General features: G+C 49.8%; 1 protein-coding gene across 3 annotated transcripts in view; it reads right to left on the reverse strand.

The window, feature by feature from the left end:
• Positions 1-24,686, reverse strand: part of GFRA2 (GDNF family receptor alpha 2) — a 97,711-nt gene that overhangs the window by 51,894 nt on the left and 21,131 nt on the right. For all 3 annotated transcript variants that reach the window (XM_025394103.1, XM_025394105.1, XM_025394104.1), the window contains one exon: positions 6,077-6,431. In XM_025394103.1, coding sequence (XP_025249888.1) covers positions 6,077-6,431 — 355 coding nt within the window. The remainder of the gene's footprint in view (positions 1-6,076; positions 6,432-24,686) is intronic.

Consider the following 24,686-nt stretch of genomic DNA (forward strand, 5'->3'; position numbering starts at 1 on the left):
CACACACACACACACACACACACACACACACACACACACACACACACAAAATCTGAGACCATCATTGCAATGGCTGTAAGCTGAGAGGGTAAAAACTGAAAGACTGTGTTTTTAAAATGTACATCTTGACCCACTGTGGGGGCTAGAGTCAATCCAGCCAAATGCCATGGATGCAATCCAAGAAGTTCTCCAGGCTTTCCAGGCTCCTTATCAGAAGTTTTTTAAAGGAAACGTCTCTCCTGGTCTATCCCTTGATGCTCACTTAGCTTAAGCCCACAGCCCTAAGGTTCGTGGGATATGAACCAGACAAAGGCCAAAGACAGAGCCAAGATTCCTGAGATGTAACTTCAAAGCCGGGTGGAACTGTTGGTAGAACCCAAAGCTTCCACTCCCAGAGGCTCCATCCTCAGCCACTGACCCCAAACTGCTCTGAGTTCAAAGGATGATGGGAGGATTCAGAAGTGCTTCCCAAAACCCCGAGGCCCAGCAAGCAGATATCCTTGTTTAACCAATGCATCTTTAAACCCTAGATCAAAGGAAACTGCCAACATTTTATCGCTGGTGACATTTAATAAGACAGCATGCAGAGCCTGCTAAATCTCACACGGGTGATGGACGAGGCCTGCCACACGGTATGCCGCACAGCGAATCGATGCACTTTCTTTCATGTAGTGCCAGGTGAGGTTGGCTCTGGAAGAGCCTCCCCCAAGAATCCTGGGCCAAGATTCACCCTGCAGGAAGCCTGGGCATCTCTAGGCCAACTCTCTCGGTAGGAGGAGGGACCACAGGGGACAAGCAGGCCTGGCTGCATCAGGGCTAGGTGCCATAGCACTGCAGCATGGGCATGTTCCTAGGAGATGCCCAAGAGCTGGAGCCTCACTTCCAGAATCGCAAGCCCAGAGGGGCTTTCCCAGGACACCCATCAAGGCTGGCTTCATTCATTCAAGTACCAGCAAAGGCAGGCTGGGGGTTCTGCAATTCCTGCTGCAAACACCCTGGCATTGGGCTCTCCATTTTCAGAATGAAGATTTCCACCTGCGGTCCCCATCCTGGAGGGCAGAAACCTGGAGGAAGTCAAACCAGGGAAAGGAAGAAGTGCACCCCTTCCCAGGCACAGTCGAGAGCCACGACCCAGCTTCCTGCTCTCCAGGGGCCCCTCTTGAGCCACCTGTGTCACCTCTGATGCTGATAACAGGAATCCATAGGACACCTGAGCACTTTTGTGGATTCTGGGGAAAGCAACGCTTGGGTCAGCAAGTCAGGCCTGCAAGAGTGTGGAAAGAAGCCACTCCTCTCCTTCCAGGCCCTTCAAATACCTTCTCCCACACCATACACCCTGATGAGGTTGGCTGGGCCACTTCCCCTTATACCAACAGCTCATCTCTCCAGTAAAGTAACCTCCCGTGGAGAGGGCAGGAGCAGAGGGAGAAGGCAGACAGGAAAACTGCTTCAACAGAATCAGAACCATAGACTTATAAGACCGCGGGGTCCCTACAGATGACCTGGTTCAGGATCCTCATTTGATAGATGAAGACCCCCCAAGGCATGAGGAGTGAAACGGCCCACCGAGGACCATGCAGGAGGCTCCAGGCAGGTGAAGAGTAAAGGTAGGTCCCCTGACTCTGGGGCACCACCATAGCCACCTCCATCCACCACCTGCAGTGTCTGTGCGTCTCAGTCTCTGTGGCTCCGGATGCATGTCTCAATGCACCCCGCCCCAAACCTCAACTCTCCATCATGCGCAAGCTTCCCTAAAGGACACTTCTCCATGCTCCTGCCAGACTCCTCCTAATGCAGGTTCCGCCCTCATTCCTTCCTTACCTCTTCAGGACCATATTGAAATTTGCATGCAGATGGGTGTGTTGGTGGGAGATAGGGAGAGATGGATTGGAAGAACGCCCTGCTTCAAGACCAGGAGCTCACCCAGCCACATCCTGGAGCAATCAGAATTTCCTACTCAGGATCCCAGGCCTCCTAAAGTGAGCCATGTACCTAATTCAATAATCCAGACACAGCACTGTCTGTGGGCCCTGGAGTCACCATTGTTTAAATTTATTTCCCAGTGCAAGAAGCTCATCTGCTTGGCTCAGCACACTTCAGAAACTGTCAGCCCTCAGCTCCCAGGATTCCTCAGTCCTGACCCCCGCAATACTTAGTCCTATTTAAATGCCCTTTCGGGTTCCACCATGTGAAGTGTATCACTTGATTCTCCTGTTTCCTAGCTTCCCCCACCTCCAGAAAAGAAAAAAAAAAAAGAAAGAAAGAAAGAAAAGAAAAGAAAAAATGCTTCTAGTTCTTTAAACAGACACAGACGTTCTTTAAACAGACACAGACATTCTCCAAGCCACAAAACACCCTGCTCCAAATTCCCCTATCTCAGGGCTGCAGACCCCATAGGAGCTGTCCACTACATTGTCGTATTATCCATCCTTCCTTAAAGCAATACTAATAAAATGGGTGCAGTGTCCCAGTCACTCCTCTGCCCAAGATGCCTAGTTCGGACACCTGAGCGGCCTGATTCCAGGCCCCGTCGCCAGGCCCCCTGCAGTCCTCCAGCTTTTGAGTGCTCCTGGCCCATTCCTATGCTTGGGTCCTGGGCTTGGATTCATGCTGGTCTTTTCCAGTTCCTTCAAGGTCCAGTTCCCGTCTGTTCCATCATTCCATGCAGCTGTGTAGGGCGCAGCCCCCAAAGGTCACTTTAGCATTCAGAAGAAGCAGCGAATGTGTCTCAGATCATGCCCCCATCTATCCTGGTTGGGGAGTTATGTGACCCATCAAGCCTCCCCTTTATCCCAGCAACAAAGAAGCTCAGAGCTCAAGTCCAGTCACGATGGCAAATGGCAGCGTGGCCACATCTGCTCCCTCCTCCTCTCTAAGGCTGGCCCTCCTCATTGTGGTATGCATAGTTTCATCTTCAATCGCCTCAATTGGTTTGTGTAGGCAATAAGATATATTTTTTTTAAGTAAGCAAAAGATAAAAACCCACCTTCTTCACAGAGCTTTCCCTGAGCCCTGCAGCTAGCTCTGGGATCAGGCCCTTCTCCAAACCCCAGGAGAGCTTGTTCTGCAAACCACACAAAGTAGCACTTCCCCTTCAGTGTGCACAGGGCCCCGGCTCTCCCTCCCCATCTCCCGTCTCTCTGCAGCCCCTGGCCCTGGTTCCTTCTGAAGAAGGTAGCTTGTGCCCAATGCCTCTACTTCTGCCTCCCTGCCAGGCCTGGGCCCCCTGCGGTCCATCTTCCACCACACAAACACACATAAACATGCACATACACACAGGCATACACAGGTATACACACTCTGTGAGACACCACAGCTCGTTTACCTCCTCCCTCTGAAATCCCCTTCCCTTCCAGTCTCACATCCCACTTCCTTTGCCCCTCCCTTAAGCACTGGTGTTTCCAGTAGATTTCTGCTTCCACTGTTCGCTCCAAGCCTTATCACTTAAACACAGAGGATGCCCAAATCTTCAGGCATCTCCAGGCCAGACTCTCTCCTGAGCTATCTAGCAACCCCTCCTAGGCCATCTCATTTACTTCTGTGGCTTTGACCACCAGCAAAGTACCCAATAACTCCCAAACCCATCTCTTCCTTCCAGCCTCATTACTGAGGTTGAAACCCACAAGTCCAAGTGCCCCCTAGGTGTTGCCGAGAAGGTGGCAATAGTCCCCCAGGTCCCTCAAATGCTGCATGTCCAATACCACCCCCACTGAATGGCTCCATCTCCCCAGAGTTACTCAACTAGGAAACATGGTAGACACCATCCATTTATCCATTCAAGTAACCTTATGGAATGCTCACCACATGCCAGGATCTACATGCAGGACGGGGTATGGAGTAAACAAAACAGAAATAGTTCTTGCCACCAGGGTTCTATCTCCAGGTGACTTTCAGCCAGTCACCTAGTCCCATCAAGGCCACTTCCCAATTTCCTCTGAAATAATCCAGTTTTCTCCATACCCACACTCACTATCTTAGTCTGGAGCACTCAATAATACTGGAAAGAAGTAGTTTAGCTGCAATCTGACTCTGAAATGTATGGCTGTGTGACCTTCAGCAAGTTACTTTCTCTGTAACTTGCCAGATGTTTCCTCATTGACAGATAAAGATAATAGTACCTACCTCAGTTTTGTTGCAAGGATTAAATGAGACATAACGCCTCTAGAACAGTGTCTAGAACACAACAGGCAATCTATAAACACCTGCACCCACTTCTATCCCCATTTCTTCAGCAGCCTCCCCCTCACTCCCATCATGGCCCACTCTACCTGTGCCCAACACCTGCAGCTCCCCAGAGCCCACGTCCTCTCCCACTTCCACCCCGTGGAAAAGCCATGCTTTTCCAACAGGCTTCTTCCCTGGCTTTCTCCTTCTTGTTTCCCAAGGCTCAGCTCAAGGCCCCCTCCCCTCCCCGGGACATGCAGGATGTGGCAGATGCCCCTCTCCTGTGCTCTCTCCTCTGGGAGCCCACAGCCTCATCCCACTGAATTGGGATCACCTCTTCCTTTGTCTGTTTCCCCTGTATCCTCAGGCCTTAGGATCAAGAAATGCACACAACAGCATCTCAATACATACTTAGCAAACAAAAAGGACAAACATGAGAATTACATAAAGCCAAATTTCAACTTAGTATAACCATGCACCCCCCTCCAAAAAAAAAACTACCTTCCTAATAATGAGGCTACACTTGTTAAGCACTAACTGTATTCCAGGCTCTGTGCTGAGCTTTGGACATACGTTATGTCACCTAATGTTCACAATAACCCTGTGATGTGAGTATTTTCATCCCTGTTTCATAGGTGAAGGGACAGAAGGTCAGGAAAATATTATAAACTTGCTCAAGATTACACAGCTAATGAGCGGTAAAGTCAGGATTCAAAGCTAGGACTGTCCGACTCCAGGACCCATTCCTCACCCCGACCCATTCCTCACTCATATGATCCATTGAGACTGGATTATATCTCAATACAGAGTGAGCTGCCTCTTTGTTTTATGAGAGCACCCTTCCTGATAGCCACGTGACATATGTTGGGATATTAGGCAGAAACTTTCTTTAGAAGTGGGACTAAACTGTCTAAAGGCCATATATGTATATATGTACCTGTGTGTGTGTATATATATACGTGTGTGTGTGTATGTGTGTATATATATATATATATATGAGAGAGAGAGAGAGAGAGAGAGAGACAGTTCACTCTGTATTCAGGTCCGATCCAGTCTAGTGTCGGGGTGAGGAATGGGTCCTGGAGTCGGACAGTCCTGGCTTTGAATCCTGACTTTACCACTCATTAGCTGTGTAACCTTGAGCAAGTTTACAAAATTTTCCTGACCTTCTGTCCCTTCACCTATAAAACAGGAGTAAAAATACCCAAGTCACAGGGTTATTGTGAACATGAGATGACATAACGTATGTCCAAAGCTTAGCGCAGAGCCTAGAATACAGTAAGTGCTTAACCAGTGTAGGCTCATTATTAGGAAGGTAGTTTTGGAGGGATGCATGGTTATACTGAGCTGAAATTTAGCTCTATATAATATATATATATATAAGTATATATGTGTGTGTGTATACATGTATGTGTCTAAATATACACACACACACACACAAACACATATATATGTAGAGACTGAGTCTTGCTATGTTGCCCAGGATGGTCTCAAACTCCTGGCCTCAAGTGATCCTCCAGCCTCAGCCTTCTGAGTTGCTGGGATTACAGGCATGAGCCACTGCACCCAAAGGTCTCTTATTCCAAGGCTCAAGGAGTCTATGGTTTTCAATTACAAGCTCCTTGGGTTGTTCGTTTTGGTTTCCCCAGCTGAGCCAAGAGTAAGCAAAAGATAAACCTGTTCTGAGTGAATGAATGAACGAATGAATAAAGTAGATGGATGGATGCATGGATGAATGAAATGGAAAATTCACTTTGCACATGTCCAAGTCAGTTTTACCCTTTTTGACACCCTTTCTGCTGGACTCAGAGTCATAATTCGATGCACCCCAAGGAATGCAGAAAAAGGAAAACACAGCCCAGCAATGCAAGCCCCCTCCTGCCAGCACCCCCGGGGCTGCCGCGGCACTCACCGGCACAGGTGGTCAGTCCGGCAAACACCGCGCAGGTCCAGGCAGTTGGGCTTCTCCTTGTCCTCGTAGGAGCAGCTGGGCAGGATGGTTTGCCGGCGGCGCTCAGCACATGCCTGATCTTGGCAGGAGCAGAAGAGCATGCGGTAGGTGTACTCGCTGGGCACCCGGTCAAAGAACTGGCGCAGGGCCTTGTGGCACTTGCGGCGGTTGCAGCGCTCGGTGGGCGAGATCTCGCGGTTGCAGATGGAGATGTAGGAGGAGCGCAGCTTCTTGCAGTTGTCGTTCAGGTTGCAGGCCTTGGCAGCATCCAGGCAATGGTTGCTCTTGGCGCTGACCACCGGGTCTGCCCCTGTCCCTGGAGGAGAAACAGGAGTGCAGGTCAGAGGCCGCACAAGCATGAGGAGGACGCAGCTGCCCCCTTGCTGGGAGATGTCTCCCAGTACTCAATATGCTTCCATGTGCCCGCTCTGTGCCTCAGTTTCCCCCTCTGTGAAATGGGGATCATTTCACAGGACCTACCTCCTAAAGCTGTGGTGGAGTAAAGGAGTTAATACACAGGTTGAGGGAGTGCTTAGGAAGCGCCTGGTGCAGGATGAGCTATACCATGGCAATCTAGGACAATAGTAGACTTAAAACTCCTCACAAGCCTAAAAGGCAAGCAACTAGGTGTGTATGGCCCTGTTTACAAATACGGGAAATAAAGTGACTGGCTCAGCGTCATACAATGGAGGGGGCCCCTATGCACCCACCAGCAGCACACTGGCATTTGGGGTCAGACAATGCTCATGATGGGATCGTCAGCAGCCTGGGTGCAGACAGCACACACATGCCCTCCTGAGGCATTCTGGTGAGAGCCAGATGGGAGATCACCTCACCCAACCTTGTCATTTTACAGATAAGGAAACTGAAGCACTATGTGGGCAAGGGGCCTGCCCAAGGTTGCCCAGCACAGGAACCCAAGTCACACCCAGAAGTGCAGTTATGCCAGCGAGAACCTTCGATGTAAGCTCCTCATCCACTCTTCATCCACCCTACAAATGCTTTCCAGTATTTCCTGAGCACCACTCTCTCCACGCAAGGTGCCTCACTCGGAGTAAGGCAGGCTCAGGCCATGCGTCCCTCTCACATGGGCCAGGCGACTGAGCACTTCCAGCACACAGTTCCTGGTGTTCTAATCACTTGCCCATTAAAGATTGATCAGGTCCTACCTCTGCACAGCCCTCTGCCGGGTGCCATGTTAGATATAAAAGTGCAAGAGGACGGCCCACTCTGGAAAAGCACACAACTCCAGCCAGCAAACCAAGAGGCAGAACAGCACAATGGCCGAGGCTGGTGGTGTTCTAGAGGTCAGCCATCGGCATTCAGCTCCTGGCCCTGATACTTACTGGCTGTGTGACCTGGGACAAATGGCTGAACCTTTGCCTCAGTTTCCTTGTCTGCAAATTGGTATCTACCACACAGGGCCTTCGTGAGCAAGAATGAGATGGCTCATTTTTTTCTCTCTCCCCTACATCATGATTTTGCTGTCTTCTAGACCATTCCCATCAGCTATTACATCACCCATCTTCAATTAAAAAAAGATCTCCTCGTGACCATAGCCCTCTTAAGCTACCACTCCATTTTTCTGCTCCCCTTTAAAGCAAAACCCCTCAATCGAGTTGTCTACACCAGCTGTCGCCTGCTCTCCTCTCATTCTCTCTTGGACCCGCTTCAGCCGGACATTTGGCCCCATCTGTCTGATGGATGCTCGGGAATCCACGGGCCTCATCTCCCTCAGCCCATCGGCAGCACTGGACACAGCCGATTCCTCCCTCCTGCCTCCTTCCACTCTCTGCCGGGCTCCCTGCCACCTCCCCACAGTCTCCTGCTCAGCGGGCTTTGCTGGTCCCATCTTCCATACCCAGGACTCAGCCTCCTTTTCTCTACATGTATCTTCTCCCTAGGACTCTCGGCTCATCTCATGGCCTGAAACACCATCACTGTGCTTCCAACCCCCAGATTTATACCACTGGATGAGACCTCTGCCCTGAGCCCCAGACTCATCTGTCTATCTGCCAACTCAACACTTCCAGCTGCAAGCCTAATACCCAAATCTCACCCTTAACACATCCAAACCCAACCTCATATTTCCCCCCAAAACCTAGAGCTTCCCTCCACCTCTGACAGCCTTCCTCATCCTGCTGGAAACAACTGCATCCTTCCAGTTGCCAGCGCCAAAACTCCCGGCGCCTCCTTGACTCCTCTCTCATTCACACACTGCCAAACCCTGGCAGCTATACCTTCAAAATACAACCAGAATCCAGCCACTTCTCACCACCGCCACTGCTGCCACCTGGATCCGAGCCACTGACACTGTGCCTGTTAACAGCCTCCTTCTCCCAGCCTCCTGCTCTGCCCTGTGCCCCCATACCCCACCCCATGACAATCTTCTCTCATCACAGCAGCTGGAGAGAACCTTCCAGAACCTACAGCAGAGAGCCATCGCTCCTAGGCTCCAAAACCCCCCATAGATTCTCCAGCTCATTCGGGGACTTCAGCATGGCCTACACACCTCTATATGTGTGCTGTCTGATTTGCTGTGGCAGAACAATTTGTGCTTTCTGAAATGCTGTCCGCTCACCACACACAGCTGCTGAACCTGAAATGTGTCTAGGGCATTTCACATGTTCACACAAGACCTTGAAACACACACCAGATTTTAAAAATGTAGTAAGAAAAAAATAATGTAGACTGGGCACGGTGGCTCACGCCTATAATCCCAGCACTTTGAGAGGCCGAGGCAGGCAGATCATCTGAGGCCAGGAGTTCGAGGCCAGCCTGACCAACATGGTAAAACCCCGTCTCTATTAAAAACACAAAAATTAGCCGGGCATGGTGACACGTCGTAGACTACACCCAGCTACATGGGAGACTGAGGCAAGAGAATCACTTGAATCGCTTGAACCCAGGAGGCAGAGGTTGCAGTGAGCCAAGAGCACACCACTGCATTCCAGCGTGGGCAACAAAGGGAGATGCTGTCTCAAAAAAAAAAAAAGAAAGAAAGAAAAGAAAAGAAAGAAAAAAATAATGTAAAGTATCTCATAATTTTTTACTTCGATTACACATCGAAGGGGTATTTTTGATCTATGATGTTAAACAAATGTAGTAATAAAAATAATTTCACCTGTTTCTTTTTTGTGATTACAAGCAAATGTAGAATTATATATGTGATGCATATCATATGTCCATCAGCCAGCAAGGCTGTATATGGCCTCACCTCCTATTCCTTTCTCCCGGCTCATTTCACTCCATTCCAGGCAACCCAGCCTCCTGGATATTCCTGGAACACTCCCAACATGGCCTGGCCACAGGGCCTTTGCACTTACTCTCCCCTTGGCCTGGAAGTCTCTCCCTTCCAACCACAGCCATACAACCACTCTCCTCATCTACTTCAAGACTCTGTTCAAATGTTATCTAATATGTGAGTCCTTCCTGACCACCCCACACATAGTAACAACACTCCATGCACATTCCATGTACCCGCTACTCTGACCTGTTTTTCCCACAGCACTCATCACTATCTGCCATGGTATGTACTCACTAATTTGTTTGTTTGCATCAAATACAAGCTCCAGGAAGGCAGGGCTGTGCTCAGTGCTGTGTCCCTAGTACCCAGTGTTTGACACGCAGGTGCTATACAATAGGTATTTAAGGGGTGATGGAATAAGTGTATTTAGGCCAGTGTCTATTTTACAACAAGTGCTCAAAAAATGTTGACTAATATTATTAAGCAAGGAAAATGGTACAGAGTAGACAACAGTGATCAACACAGGACCATGTGGGGCCCAGCCCAGACGTGAAACTTGGGGGATAATCAACAAAGACTAAGCCATTCACCCCAACACTTTGTCTGGCCAACAAGTCTTTTTTTTTTTTTTTTTTTTTTTTGAGTCAGAGTTTTGCTCTTGTCGCCCAGGCTGGAGTGCAATGCCACGATCTTGGCTCACTGCAACCTCTGCCTCCCAGGTTCAAGTGATTCTCCTGCCTCTGCCTCTGCCTCTTGAGTAGCTTGGATTACAGGGACCTGCCATCACGCCCGGCTAATTTTTCTATTTTTAGAAGAGATGGGGTTTCACCATGTTGGCCAGACTGGTCTTGAACTCATGACCTCAGGTGATCCACCCACCTCGGCCTCCCAAAGTGCTGGGATTACAGGCATGAGCCACTGCGCCTGGCCAATAGCCCTTTAAAGGCAGAAAGAGAAAAGTGCCCTCTCTTCTTGTTGTAAAAATAAAAGAGGGGAGGGTACATCCACACAAAAGAATCTTATTCTGTGATAAAAGGAAATGAGCTATCAAATCATGAAAGGACATGGAGGAAACTTACATGAAAGGAGACATATCACACCCTATGATTCTAACGGTATGACACTCTGAAAAAGGGAAAAACAGAGAGATCAGTGGCTCCCAGGAGTCAGTGGGGAGTGGAGGAGGAAGAGGCAGACATGGAGCATTTTTAGGGCAATGAAACCACTCTGTATGATACTGTAATGGAGGATGCATGCCATTAGACATTTGTCCAAACCCAAAGAATGTATGACACCAAGAGGAACTCTAATGTAAACTCTAGGCATTGCCTCATAATGATGTGTCAATGTAGGTTCAAGAATTGTAACAAATGCCTCCCTCTATAGAGGGATACTGATAGCTGGGGAGGCTGTGCCTGGGGAGGAGTAGCGGGTAGATGGAAACTCTGTACCTTCCTCTCAACTTTGCTATGAACCTAAAACCACTCTTAAAGAAATAAGCCTTTAAAAAAAAAAAAAAAAAGAGGTAGGCTAGGAGAAATTAAGGCAGAAAGAGAATCAAAGGAATTGATTGTTTTCCCAATCAATCCATTAATATATAGTTAATGAGGATCTACTATGTGCCAGGCACTTCCTCAGACGCTAAGCCTGCAACCCTGTCAGAGACACAGCTAGGGACGGAGGACCAGCCCATGCCAATGTGAGTTCTGTGTCAGGGAAGTCAGGTGCAGAGAGAAAACCCTCCTGTCCAGACCCAGGGTGGCAGGGGGTGGGTCCTGGAAGCAGTGATATCTCTGCTGAAATCTACAGGAGGACTCAGAGGAAGTGAAGACAGCAAGAAAAGGATCCCAGGCACAGAGGGGAGCAGGGGCAACCGCTGGGAGGAACTGCAAGCAATTCAATATGACTGAACATGGAAACCAAGGCAAGGACTGCCAAGACAAGGGCCTTCAGCCACGTTGGGGCATGTGGCCTCTCAGACAATTCCTTGAGCTGCTACCAAACCATTCTGCCCAGGCCAGAAGGACCCCAGGATCCCTGTCAACACTAGGGCTATTGTGGGGACACTGCCTCTAAGGGTCAGGTTCTGCCAAGCCAGCCGTGGGATGCACCTGTCAGAGGCTGCCTGGCTGCTGGCTGGAGGAGTGGAGCCGCCTGGGGCCAAGGTGGAGGAGAGACAACAGGAGGGACCCCAGAGAGGAGGTTAGCAACTGCAAGCGGAATGGCAGCTAATTTAGGACTGCGGCTGCCCCCAGGTTCCCCAGGTGCTCCGTTCCCACTCCTCTCAGCAGGTTCCTGAGCTAATGCTGGTGTAATTATAGCCTCCGTGGCTTCCATTTGGAGCTTGAACAGTGAAAGCTTTTGCTAGGGGGCAGAACATGTAAACTCCTGGGCCAAAACTTGGTAAATTTCCTAGGAAACAAAAAAAAACGAGAAACGCAGCTCCTACCTGGTCACCAGGAAGATGCCCCCTCTAATCCTCCTGGCAGGAACTGGGTTCAAGTGGGCCGGATGATGGGAGAAAGGCCCCCAGGAGCGGGCCTGGGCTCTGAGGCTCTGCCAAGCACCTCGCCAATGAGGCAGCCTGCACTGCGTTTTCATCATGAGGGAGATGGTGGGGTCAGAGCTCGGCACAGGGACAGCCACTGCCATCTGCAGCAGGCTAACTGGACGCACACCCCTTCCGACACAGTCACTGCCCTGCCATCCACCCTAAGGCTTCTGTCCCTCCTGTCGGGAAGGTGAGTCCCCACTGGGAAGAAGGACGTAGGGGATTCTAAACACAAACCTCACCTACCAAGACCCCTCACAATCCTTGCCTGGCACGGGGGCTACAGCCCCTGAACTAAAATGTGCAAAGGGTGGGGAATGGGGATTCAGGAAACCCAGCCCCTTCCGTCTCCCTGCCCCTATCCCCTGCACTGAGAGCTGAGACCACACAAGACCTGAGAGAGATTCGGGAGCTAGAAATTGATCCCAGGCCTGGGCTGGCCCTGGAGAGCCTGAACTCAACACGTGCTCCAGCGCCAGCCCCGGTGGGTCTCCCAGGCCGGCTGAGAACAGCCTTGATGGCCAAGGAGTAAATGGTAAACAGCTGCCCAAGGGAGAGGGAGGAGGGATTTAACAACACTTGGCCTTCTCCAAAACCTCGGTTAAGTCATCCTCCCAGCCCTCGGCTCCTGGCCCTGGGGGACACTCTAGCTTCTTCATCTCCTCCCCTCCTCCTCCCTGGGTAAGGGCCAGGCCGGGGGAGCGCAGCCAGCCAGGGAGCACAGCCAGCAGCAGAGGGGCAGGCCAGCTGGGGGATGCACAACCAGAGGCTGCAGCTCAGCCTCCCCAATAGCCCTGCCCCAGCCACACCCAGCCCAGCCTCTCCTGTTAATTCCTGGGGTGCTGCCCTGAGCCAAGAGTCCATCTGCACCACTGAGCTGTGGTTCCAGACAGTGGAACTCCCTATCCCCAGCAGGCAAGCATATGAGTGCTCTTTAAACTCATATTCTTTAAATATGTATTTAACTTTTATATTGAGATAGGTTTACCAAACTTCAGTTTCCTATCTTCTTTTGGTCATATTAACAGTACCACCTCTACTACTGACGTTTAATTAATTTTTTCTTTAAATTCCTTAATGCTTTTTTTTTTTTAAGACGGAGTTTCACTTTGTCACCCACTAGAGTGCAGTGGCATGATCTCAGCTCACTGCAGCTTCTGCCTCCCAGGTTCAAGCGATTCTCCCGCCTCAGCCTCCTCAGAGTAGCTGGGATTACAGGCACCTGCCACCACACTCGGCTAATTATTTTTTGTATTTTTTAGTAGAGACGGGTTTTGCCATGTTGGCCAGGATGGTCTCGAACTCCCGGCCTCAGGTGATCCGCCCGCTTTGGCCTCCCCAAACGCTGGGATTACAGGCATGAGCCACCACACTGGGCCTAAATCCCTTAATTCTTAAATAATGAATCTGTTTAAATCCTTACTGACTCACCTTTTACATTTTTCAATACCTATCTAGATTTATCCTAAATGATAACACCTACATTGGTTCTGAAATTTTCTAACACATTAGAATGCAATAAAGATAAAAATACGTATTCGTCGGCCCCATCTCCCATTCTAGCAGTGGTGCACAATGCACTCAGAGGAGGAAGTCACTGGTTTAGAGAAAAGGCGCTTGACCTCTGGTGCATTTGTGACTCACAGGCCCCACTGAGTCAGGAGCTCTGTGGCTAGCACCCGGGCATCTGGATTTCACAAGTTCCTTGTGATTCTGAGGCCACCTTCCAAAGACTGAGAACCAATTGCTTAGGGGAGGCGCAGGGCTGCCCTTGGCCCACTCCCCAAACACACACACACACCTCACCCAACACACACACCTCACCCAACACACAATTTAGCAAACCCACCCTTCACAGGAGATGGTCTTTGGCCAGCTATTGTCACCTAAGCACACCCCCCAGCGGTTTCATCCCCCTCTGCCACCTCCCGACAGAGAGGATCTTTAAGGTAGACTTTCCAATAACAAATGAGCCTGTGGGCAGAAAGGAGAGGCTCCCCATCCTGTAAAGCTTCCCAGACAATGAGGACCCAGGTGTTTTAACCACCCTTCCTGCCTCCCAGGAAACTGCCCCTCATCCCATTTGTAGCTGCAGTGTCTGTCCCTGAGCCCATCCTTGGCCCCTGGGCCAAGATGTAGAGCTCTACTACTTAAATAGGGGTTAAAGAACGTGGTTCCAAATTCTGTCTCTGCTTCTCCAAGCTGAAGAAGACCCTAGGTAAATCTTTGTGCCTCTCTCGGTCTCATTACTTTTTTTTTTTTTTGAGACGGAGTCTTGCTCTGTCGCCCAGGCTGGAGTGCAGTGGCGCCATCACGGCTCATTGCAATCTCCGCCTCCTGGGTTCACGCCATTCTCCTGCCTCAGCCTCCCAAGTAGCTGGGACTACAGGTGCCTGCCACCATGCCCAGCTATTTTTTTGTATTTTTAGTAGAGATGGGGTTTCACCGCGTTAGTCAGGATGGTTCTCGATCTCCTGACCACATGATCCGCTCGCCTCGGCCTCCCAAAGTGCTGGGATTACAGGCGTGAGCCACCGTGCCCGGCCTCGGTCTCATTTCTTTACCTGAATAATGACGGGTTTTGAACTGCATAATCCCTTACATTTTGTGCCTCTCCCACTTGCCCACCCAACGCACCAGTGCGAGACTCTGAGGGATGGAGGGCCAGGGAAAGCCCTGCTGTCTCACCTCGTTCCTTCGAGCCGGAGCCACAGGTCCACCGTGGCAGGCTAAAAGGAGCCTACTCTGGTACTGTGCAAACTCAACAGCATGTGTGTACACCAGAGCACACACACACACACACACACACACACATACACACAGACACCCAACAATACCCACCTCTCCCAGAGTAGAACCTGAGTCCCTGCATTAGTAACCGGTCAACAAATATTTTCCTACACCAACTACATGCCAGGCCCTAAAATCCAGCTATGTGCAGGAAAGAATCTTCCCTCTCCTGCAGCTTTCACTCTAGTGAGGGAAAGACTGATAGTAAACATATAAATACATAAATAAGGTCGGCCGCAGTGCCTCACACCTGTAACCCCAATGCTTTGGGAGGCCGAGGTGGGCGGATCACTGAGGCCAGGAGTTACAGCCTGGCCAACACGGCAAAACCCCATCTCTACTAAAACCACAAAAATGAGTTGGGAGTGGTGGCGTGAACCTGTAATCCCTGCTACTCGGGAGGCTGAGGCAGGAGAATGGCTTGAACCCAGGAGGCAGAGGTTGCAGAGAGGCAAAATCGCACCATTGCAACTCCAACCTGGGCGACAAAGTGAGGCTCAGGCTCAAAAAAAGAAAGAAAGAGAGAGAAAAACAGAGAAAAAGAGAGAGACAGAGAGAGAAGAAGAAGGAGGAGGAGAAGGAGGAGGAGGAAAGGGAGGGAGGGACGACAGGCAGGCAGGCAGGGAGGGAGGGAGGGAGGGAGGAAGGAAATTTAAAGAAAGCAAAATAAGGGAATTTAAAAGAGAATGATCAGCTGGGCACAGTGGTTCAGGCCTATAACCCCAGTACTTTGGGAGGCTGAGGTACATGAATCAGTGGAAGCCAGGAATTCAAGACCAGCCTGGCCATGAGAGTAAAACCCCATCTCTACTAAAAATACAAACATTAGCCGAGTGTGGTGGCAGGTGCCTGTAATCCCAGCTACTCCGGAGGCTGAAGCAGGAGAATCGCTTGAACCTGGGAGGCAGAGGTTGCCGTGAGCCAAGATCGCGCCACTGCACTCCAGCCTGGGAGACAAAGCAAGACTGTGTCTCAAAAAAAAAAAAGAAAAAGAATGACCAGGGAATGAGGGAGGGCCTTTCCGAAGAGATGACATCAAGTTGAGGTAGAATGACTAAAATGACGGGCAGTAATGGACCACACACACAAAAACATGGAAAGGGAATTCCAAGCAAAAGGAGGAGCAAGCACAAAGGTCCTGAGACAGCTATGAGCTTGGCACATTCCTAGTCAAAACGAAGGGTAAGGTTGCCGGAGCTTCCCGGAGGAGGCAGAAGTTAGAGGAAGTAGAAGTCAGAGGGACAGTCAGGAGAGACCTTGGGGAGCAGGTAAGAATTTCAGATTTTATTCTAAAATGCAAAGCGCTCGAGAGCATTAAGGAGGAAGGCGCATGATCTCATTCACTGACACATGGAACTGAGGGTATATCTGAGGGTGGCAGGCAGAAAAGGAGACCAGTCACAGGCTATTGCAGTAGCAGGAAGCTAGTGGAGGCTGGGGTGGGGTGGTGACTGCAGAGAGGGCAAAAGGTGAGCCCGTTCTGCATATAATTTAGAGATAAAGCCAACAGGATTGCTTATATTTTGAGTGGGAGGAGAGAGAGAAATCAAGAAAACCTCTTGGGTTTTTCGCCTGAGCACCAAGTAGATGGAGATATCATCTCACGAACAAGGAAAGACTTGGAAAGAAGAGAGGCAGAATGAAATGGACCATTCTGTTTTTGACTTAAGTTTGAGATGTCTATCAGATGTCGAAGTGGAGATGTTGAATAGGCAGAAGGGTCCACAAGCCAGGAGTTTAGGAAAGAGGTCTGGGCTAAAGACGCAAAACTTGGCATGGTTGACACTGCAGGCTGTAGAAAGTCACATAACTCAGTGAGGCTCCCTAGGTTGGGGATGAGAACAAAGAAGAGGAAGTAAGTCAGGACAGAGCTCCATTATGCTCAATGCAGGCTGGAAAGGAGTGGACCTTCAGCTGGTGGAAAACCAAGAGATGCTGATTTCATGGAAGGCAAGAGTTTCAAAAAGAAGGATGGTCAACTGACACCCCCAAATAATTAGGGGTATAAGGGTGAGCAGAGGGGCAACTCACAATGAGATGCAGAATAAATAAACTCTCAGCAGGGTTGGAAGGAAGACGGGAAGGGCAGCTAGAGAAAGGGAGGGTCCAGGAGCAGAGACTCCAGGGAGTTGCCCCTAATCCCAGCCCTCCCTGTAGGGTTAAAGCCACCATGACCATCACCTCCACACCTCATGCTGGATGACTGTCATCTCCACACCTCATGCTGGATGAGCATCACCTCCACACTTCATGTTGGATCTCCTCATGGGGCATCCAACCCCAGTCTGCCCTCAAGATCCATTTATTTTTTGCAACAAACACCTACAACCCACTGTGTGGAAAGTAAGGCTGGACTGACGAATAAAACCACCAAGTCTCCTGCCCTCCTGGTGCTCACATTCTAGCTCAGGTGAGAGATCACAAGTAAACAAATGGAAACTTTCCCTTTTGAGTGTGGGGTCCCAGAAAAAGCAGAGACCCTGGTCCAGCAGTGGCTTGTGGGGAAGATGGAGGACCTGGCTGGGCCACTATCAGAGCAAGTGTGCACAGGTTGTGTAACCTCTTTGAGCCTCACTTTCCTTACCTGCAAAACTGAGATAGAATACCTACCTGCCTACACAGAGGACTACGCTAAGAGAAAAAGGGACAATGTGGATGAAAATACCTCTTACAGTTTCCAACCCTTAGTGCACAGGCAATGATGCTTGTTTTAAAAGGTGTCACCTGGCCGGGTGCAGTGGCTCACACCTGTAATTCCAGCACTTTGGGAGGCCGAGGTAGGCAGATCGCTTGAGGCCAGGAATTCGAGACCAGCCTGGCCAACATGGTGAAACCCCTTCTCTACTAAGGATATGGAAATTAGCTGGGTGTGATGGTGCGCATCTGTAATCCTAGCTACTCAGGAGGCTGAGGCACAAGAACTGCTTGAACCAGGGAGGTGGAAGTTGCAGTGAGCTGAGGGCTCTCACCACTGTACCCCAGCCTGTGTGACAGCACGAGACTCTGTCTAAACAAAAAAATAAAAATAAAAATAAAGTGTCCCGTGGCTGGAAAGGTCCTCCCTCCCATCTCACCTCTCAGGCTACCTTCACATTACACTGCCCTGCTAGGAAAAGAAGACAGTCCCTTGTGCTCCGGCCTCTACACACTATGCTGCAAAAGATAAAACGGTCCCCAGTCTTCCCTTCCATAAGCAAAAGATCTTCAGGGCTTCCTCTGCTCCATCCCAAGCAAGATCTCGGGGCATCTTCCTCCTTCTGGGCCCCTTCACCACCGGGAGTGGGGGCCAAGAGCACCATAACATCTAGCTGGAAGCAATACATCAGTGTCCCCATCCGCAGGAGCTGACAAGACCAATCCCAGAGCCCTGCCTCCCAGTCCTCTCAGTTGTCAATCAAAGCCCAAGGATCCAGTGGGACCTGAACCCTTGTCCCCTACTGCTCTGTAGGTCAGGGTGCTCACCCTCCTCAAATCAGTCCTGGGAAGTCTTAGTCCAAGCTTCCTTATAATCTCAACTTTCTTTCTGAACTTTCCCCTCATTCCCAGCCCCACCATGACACTGGGATCACCCAGCGCTCTCCAGGTGAACCTGCATTTTTGGAAGCAGGTTAACCTGCCAAAAATCAATTTGACGAATGGCAAATACACTGAACATCAATTTGAAATAAAATCAATTTGGAACCTTTCAAATTGCATTTTATAGTTTGTCAAATTTTAACCACACTTAAAATGCTTTCTCCAAGTTCTCAAATTTCACGTTAGTCTTAATTTTGTGGTTCTGACAACTAAAAATTTAAGTTCTATTCTTTCACATTCAAAGGAATTTTTTCAACCACTTTTGAGTGCCCTATTTCTTTTGAATATAGTTTTGGTATTTGGGGTTTTTTTTAATATTTGAGGTTTTTACCGTTCTCACACCAATTCCCACAATGATGAGTTGGGTTTAATTTTGTATTTGTAACCATTAAAAACCAAATTTGAGGCATTTCATATTGATGCGATAACCTAAATCTTTCCTCAGCATTTTTTATTTGATGGTGTAGAGAATGGACATAGGATTTGAAGCACCCATCATAAGCTAAACTTTTTTTTACTGATTATGAAATACACTTTTCTCACCATAAGAAGTCCACATGAACTCATGACCCTTAGCTCCCCAAAAGCTGAATATATCTTAAAATACAGCTATGAAGACCATTTGCAAAAATCTTCAAAAGCCATGAAAACCATTAAATGTCAATTTCTAAAACTATGAAAAACAATTCAAAGCCTTAGTTTGGGTAAATCAATGCATTTTGTAAAATCAGTGACTTTGTTATTTAGCATCCTAATTTTGAAAGAAGTGGCCACTGGGCAGCTCATGGATGGCTGGGGGTCTCCTTTCTCCTCATCATTTCTGCCCCATCTGTCCTCCTGGGAAGTTCATGTCATCAGCTGCCCCCACTCCTCTGGAGGCTGTCACTCACCAACCCTGCCATTCCGCTCTCTCAGGAATGACCTCACACCTGGCTCACCATCTCCGGTTCATCCCTTCCCAGGCACCATTCCTAGAGGCCTCCACGCAACAGGGACAGTTTGTCTGCACAACACTCTATCCGCCTCCAGTGATCTCCTCCTACCCTTAGCTCCCCATTGCCATAGTCATATCCTTGACCTTGACCTTCATCAACATCCAAATCCCTGTTGAAAGGCTGACATCACACTTCCCAACCTCAGGCCACCCTCTCCTCACCTTCCAGCTCCCTCTCTGGAATTCCCACTCCAGAAAACCCTCAACCTCTCCCAGACCCTGACCCACTGACCCGGCCACTTGCTCTCCCTCACCCGTCCCCCTACCCTGTCCTCAGTTCCTCCTTACCCAACCTACATTTCCCAGCCTGCACGCAACACCCTGAGATCCTCAGCCCCTCTCCTCCTCCTCTCTTCCTCCATCATAGTCAAAAACCAATAACCCCAGTGAAACCCAACCACCCCAACTCCATGCTGGCTCCTGAGCAGCCAAAGGTCACTAGGTAACACACACACACACACACACACACACACACACACGGGCTAACTGGTCTCACTTTGAAGTCCCAATCTCCAGCTCCAAATGCCTTAAAGCAGCCATTTCTCGCCTTCCCCTGCTTAAGCTAATTACCTTGTGTCTTGGTCTGTTTAGGCTGGTATAACAAATATCAGACTGAGTGGCTTATAAATAAATCACAGAAATTTATTTCTCATGGTTCTCAAGACTGAAAAGTCCAAGATCGAGGTGCTGGTGGATTTAGTGTCTGGTGAGGGCTCACTTGCTTGTTCACAGACAGCCGTCTTCTGGCCGTGTCCTCCTCACCTGTCAGAAGGGGCAAGTGAGCTCTCCGGGGTCTCCTTTGGAAGGACACTAATTCCATTCATAAGGGCTCCACTCTCATGTCCTAATCACCTCCCGAAGGCCCCACTTCCTAAAACCCTTGCTTTGGGGTTTAGGATTTCAACCTATAAATTTGTTGGTCAGCAGGACCAAATATTGAGACCATAGCACCTTCACTCGTATTTGATGAGAAAATAGATTTGGACAGAAATGCCCTTGCCTTCTCACCCACCAGTGACCAACCTGTCTCACCTGGACACCCAGCTCTGCCTTCTCTCTGTTGGAAGGACCCAGCTCCAGCCTCGTCAAAGGCTGCCCTGCCATGCGTGCTGATGCATGCCACAGGGACCCATCCCTCCTCACTTATTGAAGACATCACTCCTGAAATCGCCCCTTCCTGCTTACATCTTTCAATTTCACCCTTTCTCTGGATCTTTCCCAAAAGTTACAAATGTGCCACCATCATTGCTTTTCTCAAGACAGAACAAAACCAAAAGCAAAGCCTTCCCTTGACCACCGCTCAGCCCCCTATTTCACTCCTCCCCTTCCTAGCAAAGCTTGAAAGAGTAGATTTCTGGTTGCTGATTTTACCTGCTCCCTTCACATTTTCTCCTCCATCCTCCCCACATCAACATTTCAACCTCACCCTCCAAGAACGATATTCTACCAAGATCATGGGAAATGGCAGAGGGAACAGCTAGCCAAATGCCTGGGTGGGGTCCTGCCTGTGGGGTCCTCCCTGGGTGGGACCCAGGGAAGCACATGTGGCTGGAACCTTTTATTTTAAGAGTGATGAGAAACCATTGGAGGCATTGAGACAGAGGCTTGCCTCAATGCCTCTGTCGCTGAATCAGAAAGTCACTTCTCTAAACTTCACTGCCTTGACTTCTGGGTTGCATCTGACCAGGCTAACCACTTCCCCTTTCTTTCATTTATTTATTCTTTTTTTTTTTTTTTTTTTTTTGAGACCTAGTCTTACTCTGTCACCCAGGCTGGAGTGCAGTGGCATAATCACAGCTCACTGCCACCTTGACCTCGCGGGCTCAAGCAATCCTCCCACCTCAGCCTCCCGGGTAGCTAGGACCACCCGCATGTGCCACCATGCCTGCCAGTTTTTGTATATTTTGTAGAGATGGGGTTTTGCTATGTTGCTCAGGTTAGTCTCGAACTCAAGAGATCCGCCTGCCTCAACCTTCCAAAGTGCTGGGATTATAGGTATGAGCCACTACACCTGGCCCACTTCCCCTTTTTTGACACCTCTACTTGTCTTGGCTTCCCTGACACAGCTGACTGATTTCTCCCTCCCTCTCTGGCCCTAGTCTCAGCTGCCTTTGCTAGCTCTTCCTCCTCTACTTGGTGAGACCCAGCCTCGCTCTCTCCTGACTATACACCCTCCCTCCATGACCTCATGGTTCCGTGGCTTTAAACACTTATCTATATGCTACTCACTCTCAATCCATGTATCAACCCTGACCTCTCCCCAGAACTCCAGGCCTACATCTAACTGCGTCCTTGGCACTTCCAGGGGGAGATCTAATTGGCATCTCCACCTAAAACGGCCGACACAGAACTCTTAATTTCTGCCCACTGAACTTCCCAATCTGTTCCTCCCCTCATCTTCTCCATCCTAGTAAATGGCACAAGCAGCATCACTGTTGTTCAAGTCCAAAATATCAAGTTATCCATAAATTCATCCCACTTCCCTTCAACTCCACCTCCAAAATATATTCCAAGCCCATGCATCCTCTCCATCTCACCTACGACCGTCTGCAGCAACCTCCTAACTGATCTCCCTGGCTCCACTCTGCTCTGTGCCCACCCCCATGATCCATCCTCCAGAGTGCAAGAGTCATCTTTTCAAACACATAGATCATACTGTACTAGTCAACTGCCTCAATGCCTCCAATGGTTTCTCACCACCCAGCCACATGTGCTTCCCTGGGTCCCACCCTCCACAGGCAGGACCCCACCCAGGCATTTGGCTAGCTGTTCCCTCTGCCATTTCCCTGATCTTCCCATGGCTGGATCCTTCCTGTGAGTCAGATTTTGGCGTTCCCAGTCACCTCTGTCCCATCATGCTATTTTTAATTCTCAGCTTGGCATTCTTCACTATCTCACATGTCTTGTTAATTTGTTTGTTGGCTTGTTTTCTATTCTTCTCTGTCTCCAGTTAATAGAAGAACATAAACTCCATACGAGCAGCACCCGCCCGTGTTGTTCGCTGATGTATCCTCAGCACCTCGAACAAGGCAAGGCCCACAGAGGGTGCTCAGTGAATATCTGGGGATAAATTCACACACCTTCCTTCTGAGCCTAAGCTCCCTGAGTTACCTCGGAACCCTCCAGACACAGGAGGCCCCAAACACACGAACCAAGTGCACTCCACTCATTTCTGTTGCTGATCAGGCAAAGATGGCCTCCTTTTTCTAATGCCCCTCCCTGTTCACCCTTGAGCCCTCTTTCCACGGCTCCCCTAAGAGGATGAACAGGGGGCTGGGGAGTCATTGCTCTGATAGTCAGAGATGATACTGTTCTGAGCCACTCTGGCCCCTCCCTCCCTGTCCCTTCTTCCCTTCCTTCCCTATCCCTTCAGACAGAAGGCTACTGCCAAAAACCCACAGCCACTCCCACACACACTGACATGCAAACACACACCACACCACACACACACACAACACCCCATACACTACCCCATACGCACCTACAAACACACCCACACATACCATACACTACCCCATACACATGTACACACATCACACACAACACCCCATACACTACCCCATACACACACACTATATACACTACCCCATACACATGTACACATACACACCTATACACACCACACACACTATATACGCTACCCCATACACATGTACACACACCACACACACAACACACCATACACTACCCCATACACACGTACACACCACACACCACACCCCATACACTACTCCATACACACTAACACACACACCACACACNACCTACACACACACCTATGCACACACCATCCTACACATACACCACCCCACACATACCTACATATACACCACACAACCCACACACTACCTCATAAACACCTACACAACACATTACCCCACACATATACCACTCCACACACCACACACACCCACGCACACACCTCGTACACTACCTGATACCTACACAATACACCACCCCACACACACACCACCCCACACACACACGCAACACACACAACACCCCATACACTACCTCATACACACCTACATACACACCACCTCACACCTACACACTACACACACAACACCCCATACACTACATCACACACACCTACACACACACCACCATACATACACACCACCCCATATTACTTCACACACACCCCTACACACACAAACTGCCCACCCACACACTCCACACACACCTCATGAACATCACACCTATGCACACCCTGTCCCACACACACATCACACACACCAGCACACATACATTACCCCACATCCACACACGCTAACACATACCTACACACACAAACACCTACACACACTCCACCACTGACACACATTACCTCAAACACATACTACATACCACAACCTACATACACCAACACATACATTACACACACACTGCCATGCACAGTACTACCACACACACATCACAGGCACTCCATACACTATCTCACACACCCCACGCACACCACTACAGACACACACACACCACCTCACACCACACACACGCATCACGTATACACACACACCACCACACACACATCACCGCCTACACATATCACCATGCCCACACACACACACCACCTCACACACATCACATACACACACCACCACACACACACACCACTGCCTATACATATCTACTGTCTCTACACACACACACACACACCCCCCACCTCTCACACACACACCCCATGCATATGCCATGCATACTTACACTCTCCACACACCAGACACACACACGTGTTCCCATCACACAATGACCCCTCTCCCGCTGTTGCTCGCCGTGCACAGCATGGGGTTACAGGAGCATGCACACACAGGTGGGAGGGGAGTGCCCAGGGCAGGTGCTCACATCCTGTTTTCTGAGCCGGAGCGAGTGCAGTTGATGGCGAAGCCAGGGCGTGCTCAGAGAGCACGGAGCCCCACCAGTGCCGTCTCAGGAGCAGCACCGAGTAGGGGCATCCGGCCAAGAGCTACCCCGCACCCCAGGTGCTGGCGGGGCCTGCCCCACACATGGAAGGAGAAGCAGGCAGGTGGCTCCCTGGACGATGTTATTTGGAGGGTACCAGAAAATACCTTCATCCAAAAAAATCTCACTTCAACCACAGCACCTGAAATACTACCATGAAAGAGGCTTTGGTGGGAGGGGACACTACATTTTGTTCCCTCCTGGTCTTTCTCATAGCAATTTCTCACTTGGACACAAAAGCAACCAAAGATGAAGTCACCAACACTCTGCTCACACCTTAGTGCCGGCAAATCCTTCTACCCACTGACAAGAGCCTGAGGTCACTGGCGTTGACAGAGAGAGCGAGCAGACGAAAACAGAAGAGGGAAAATGCCGATCCCTCCAGCTTTGGCCCCTGCAGAAAGGGAAACTGCCTTCCTCCTGGCGGCCCCAAGCACCGTGAGAGCCGCTC

The sequence above is a fragment of the Theropithecus gelada genome, chromosome 8 (assembly GCF_003255815.1).
Source record: "Theropithecus gelada isolate Dixy chromosome 8, Tgel_1.0, whole genome shotgun sequence".
Lineage (NCBI taxonomy): Eukaryota > Metazoa > Chordata > Mammalia > Primates > Cercopithecidae > Theropithecus > Theropithecus gelada.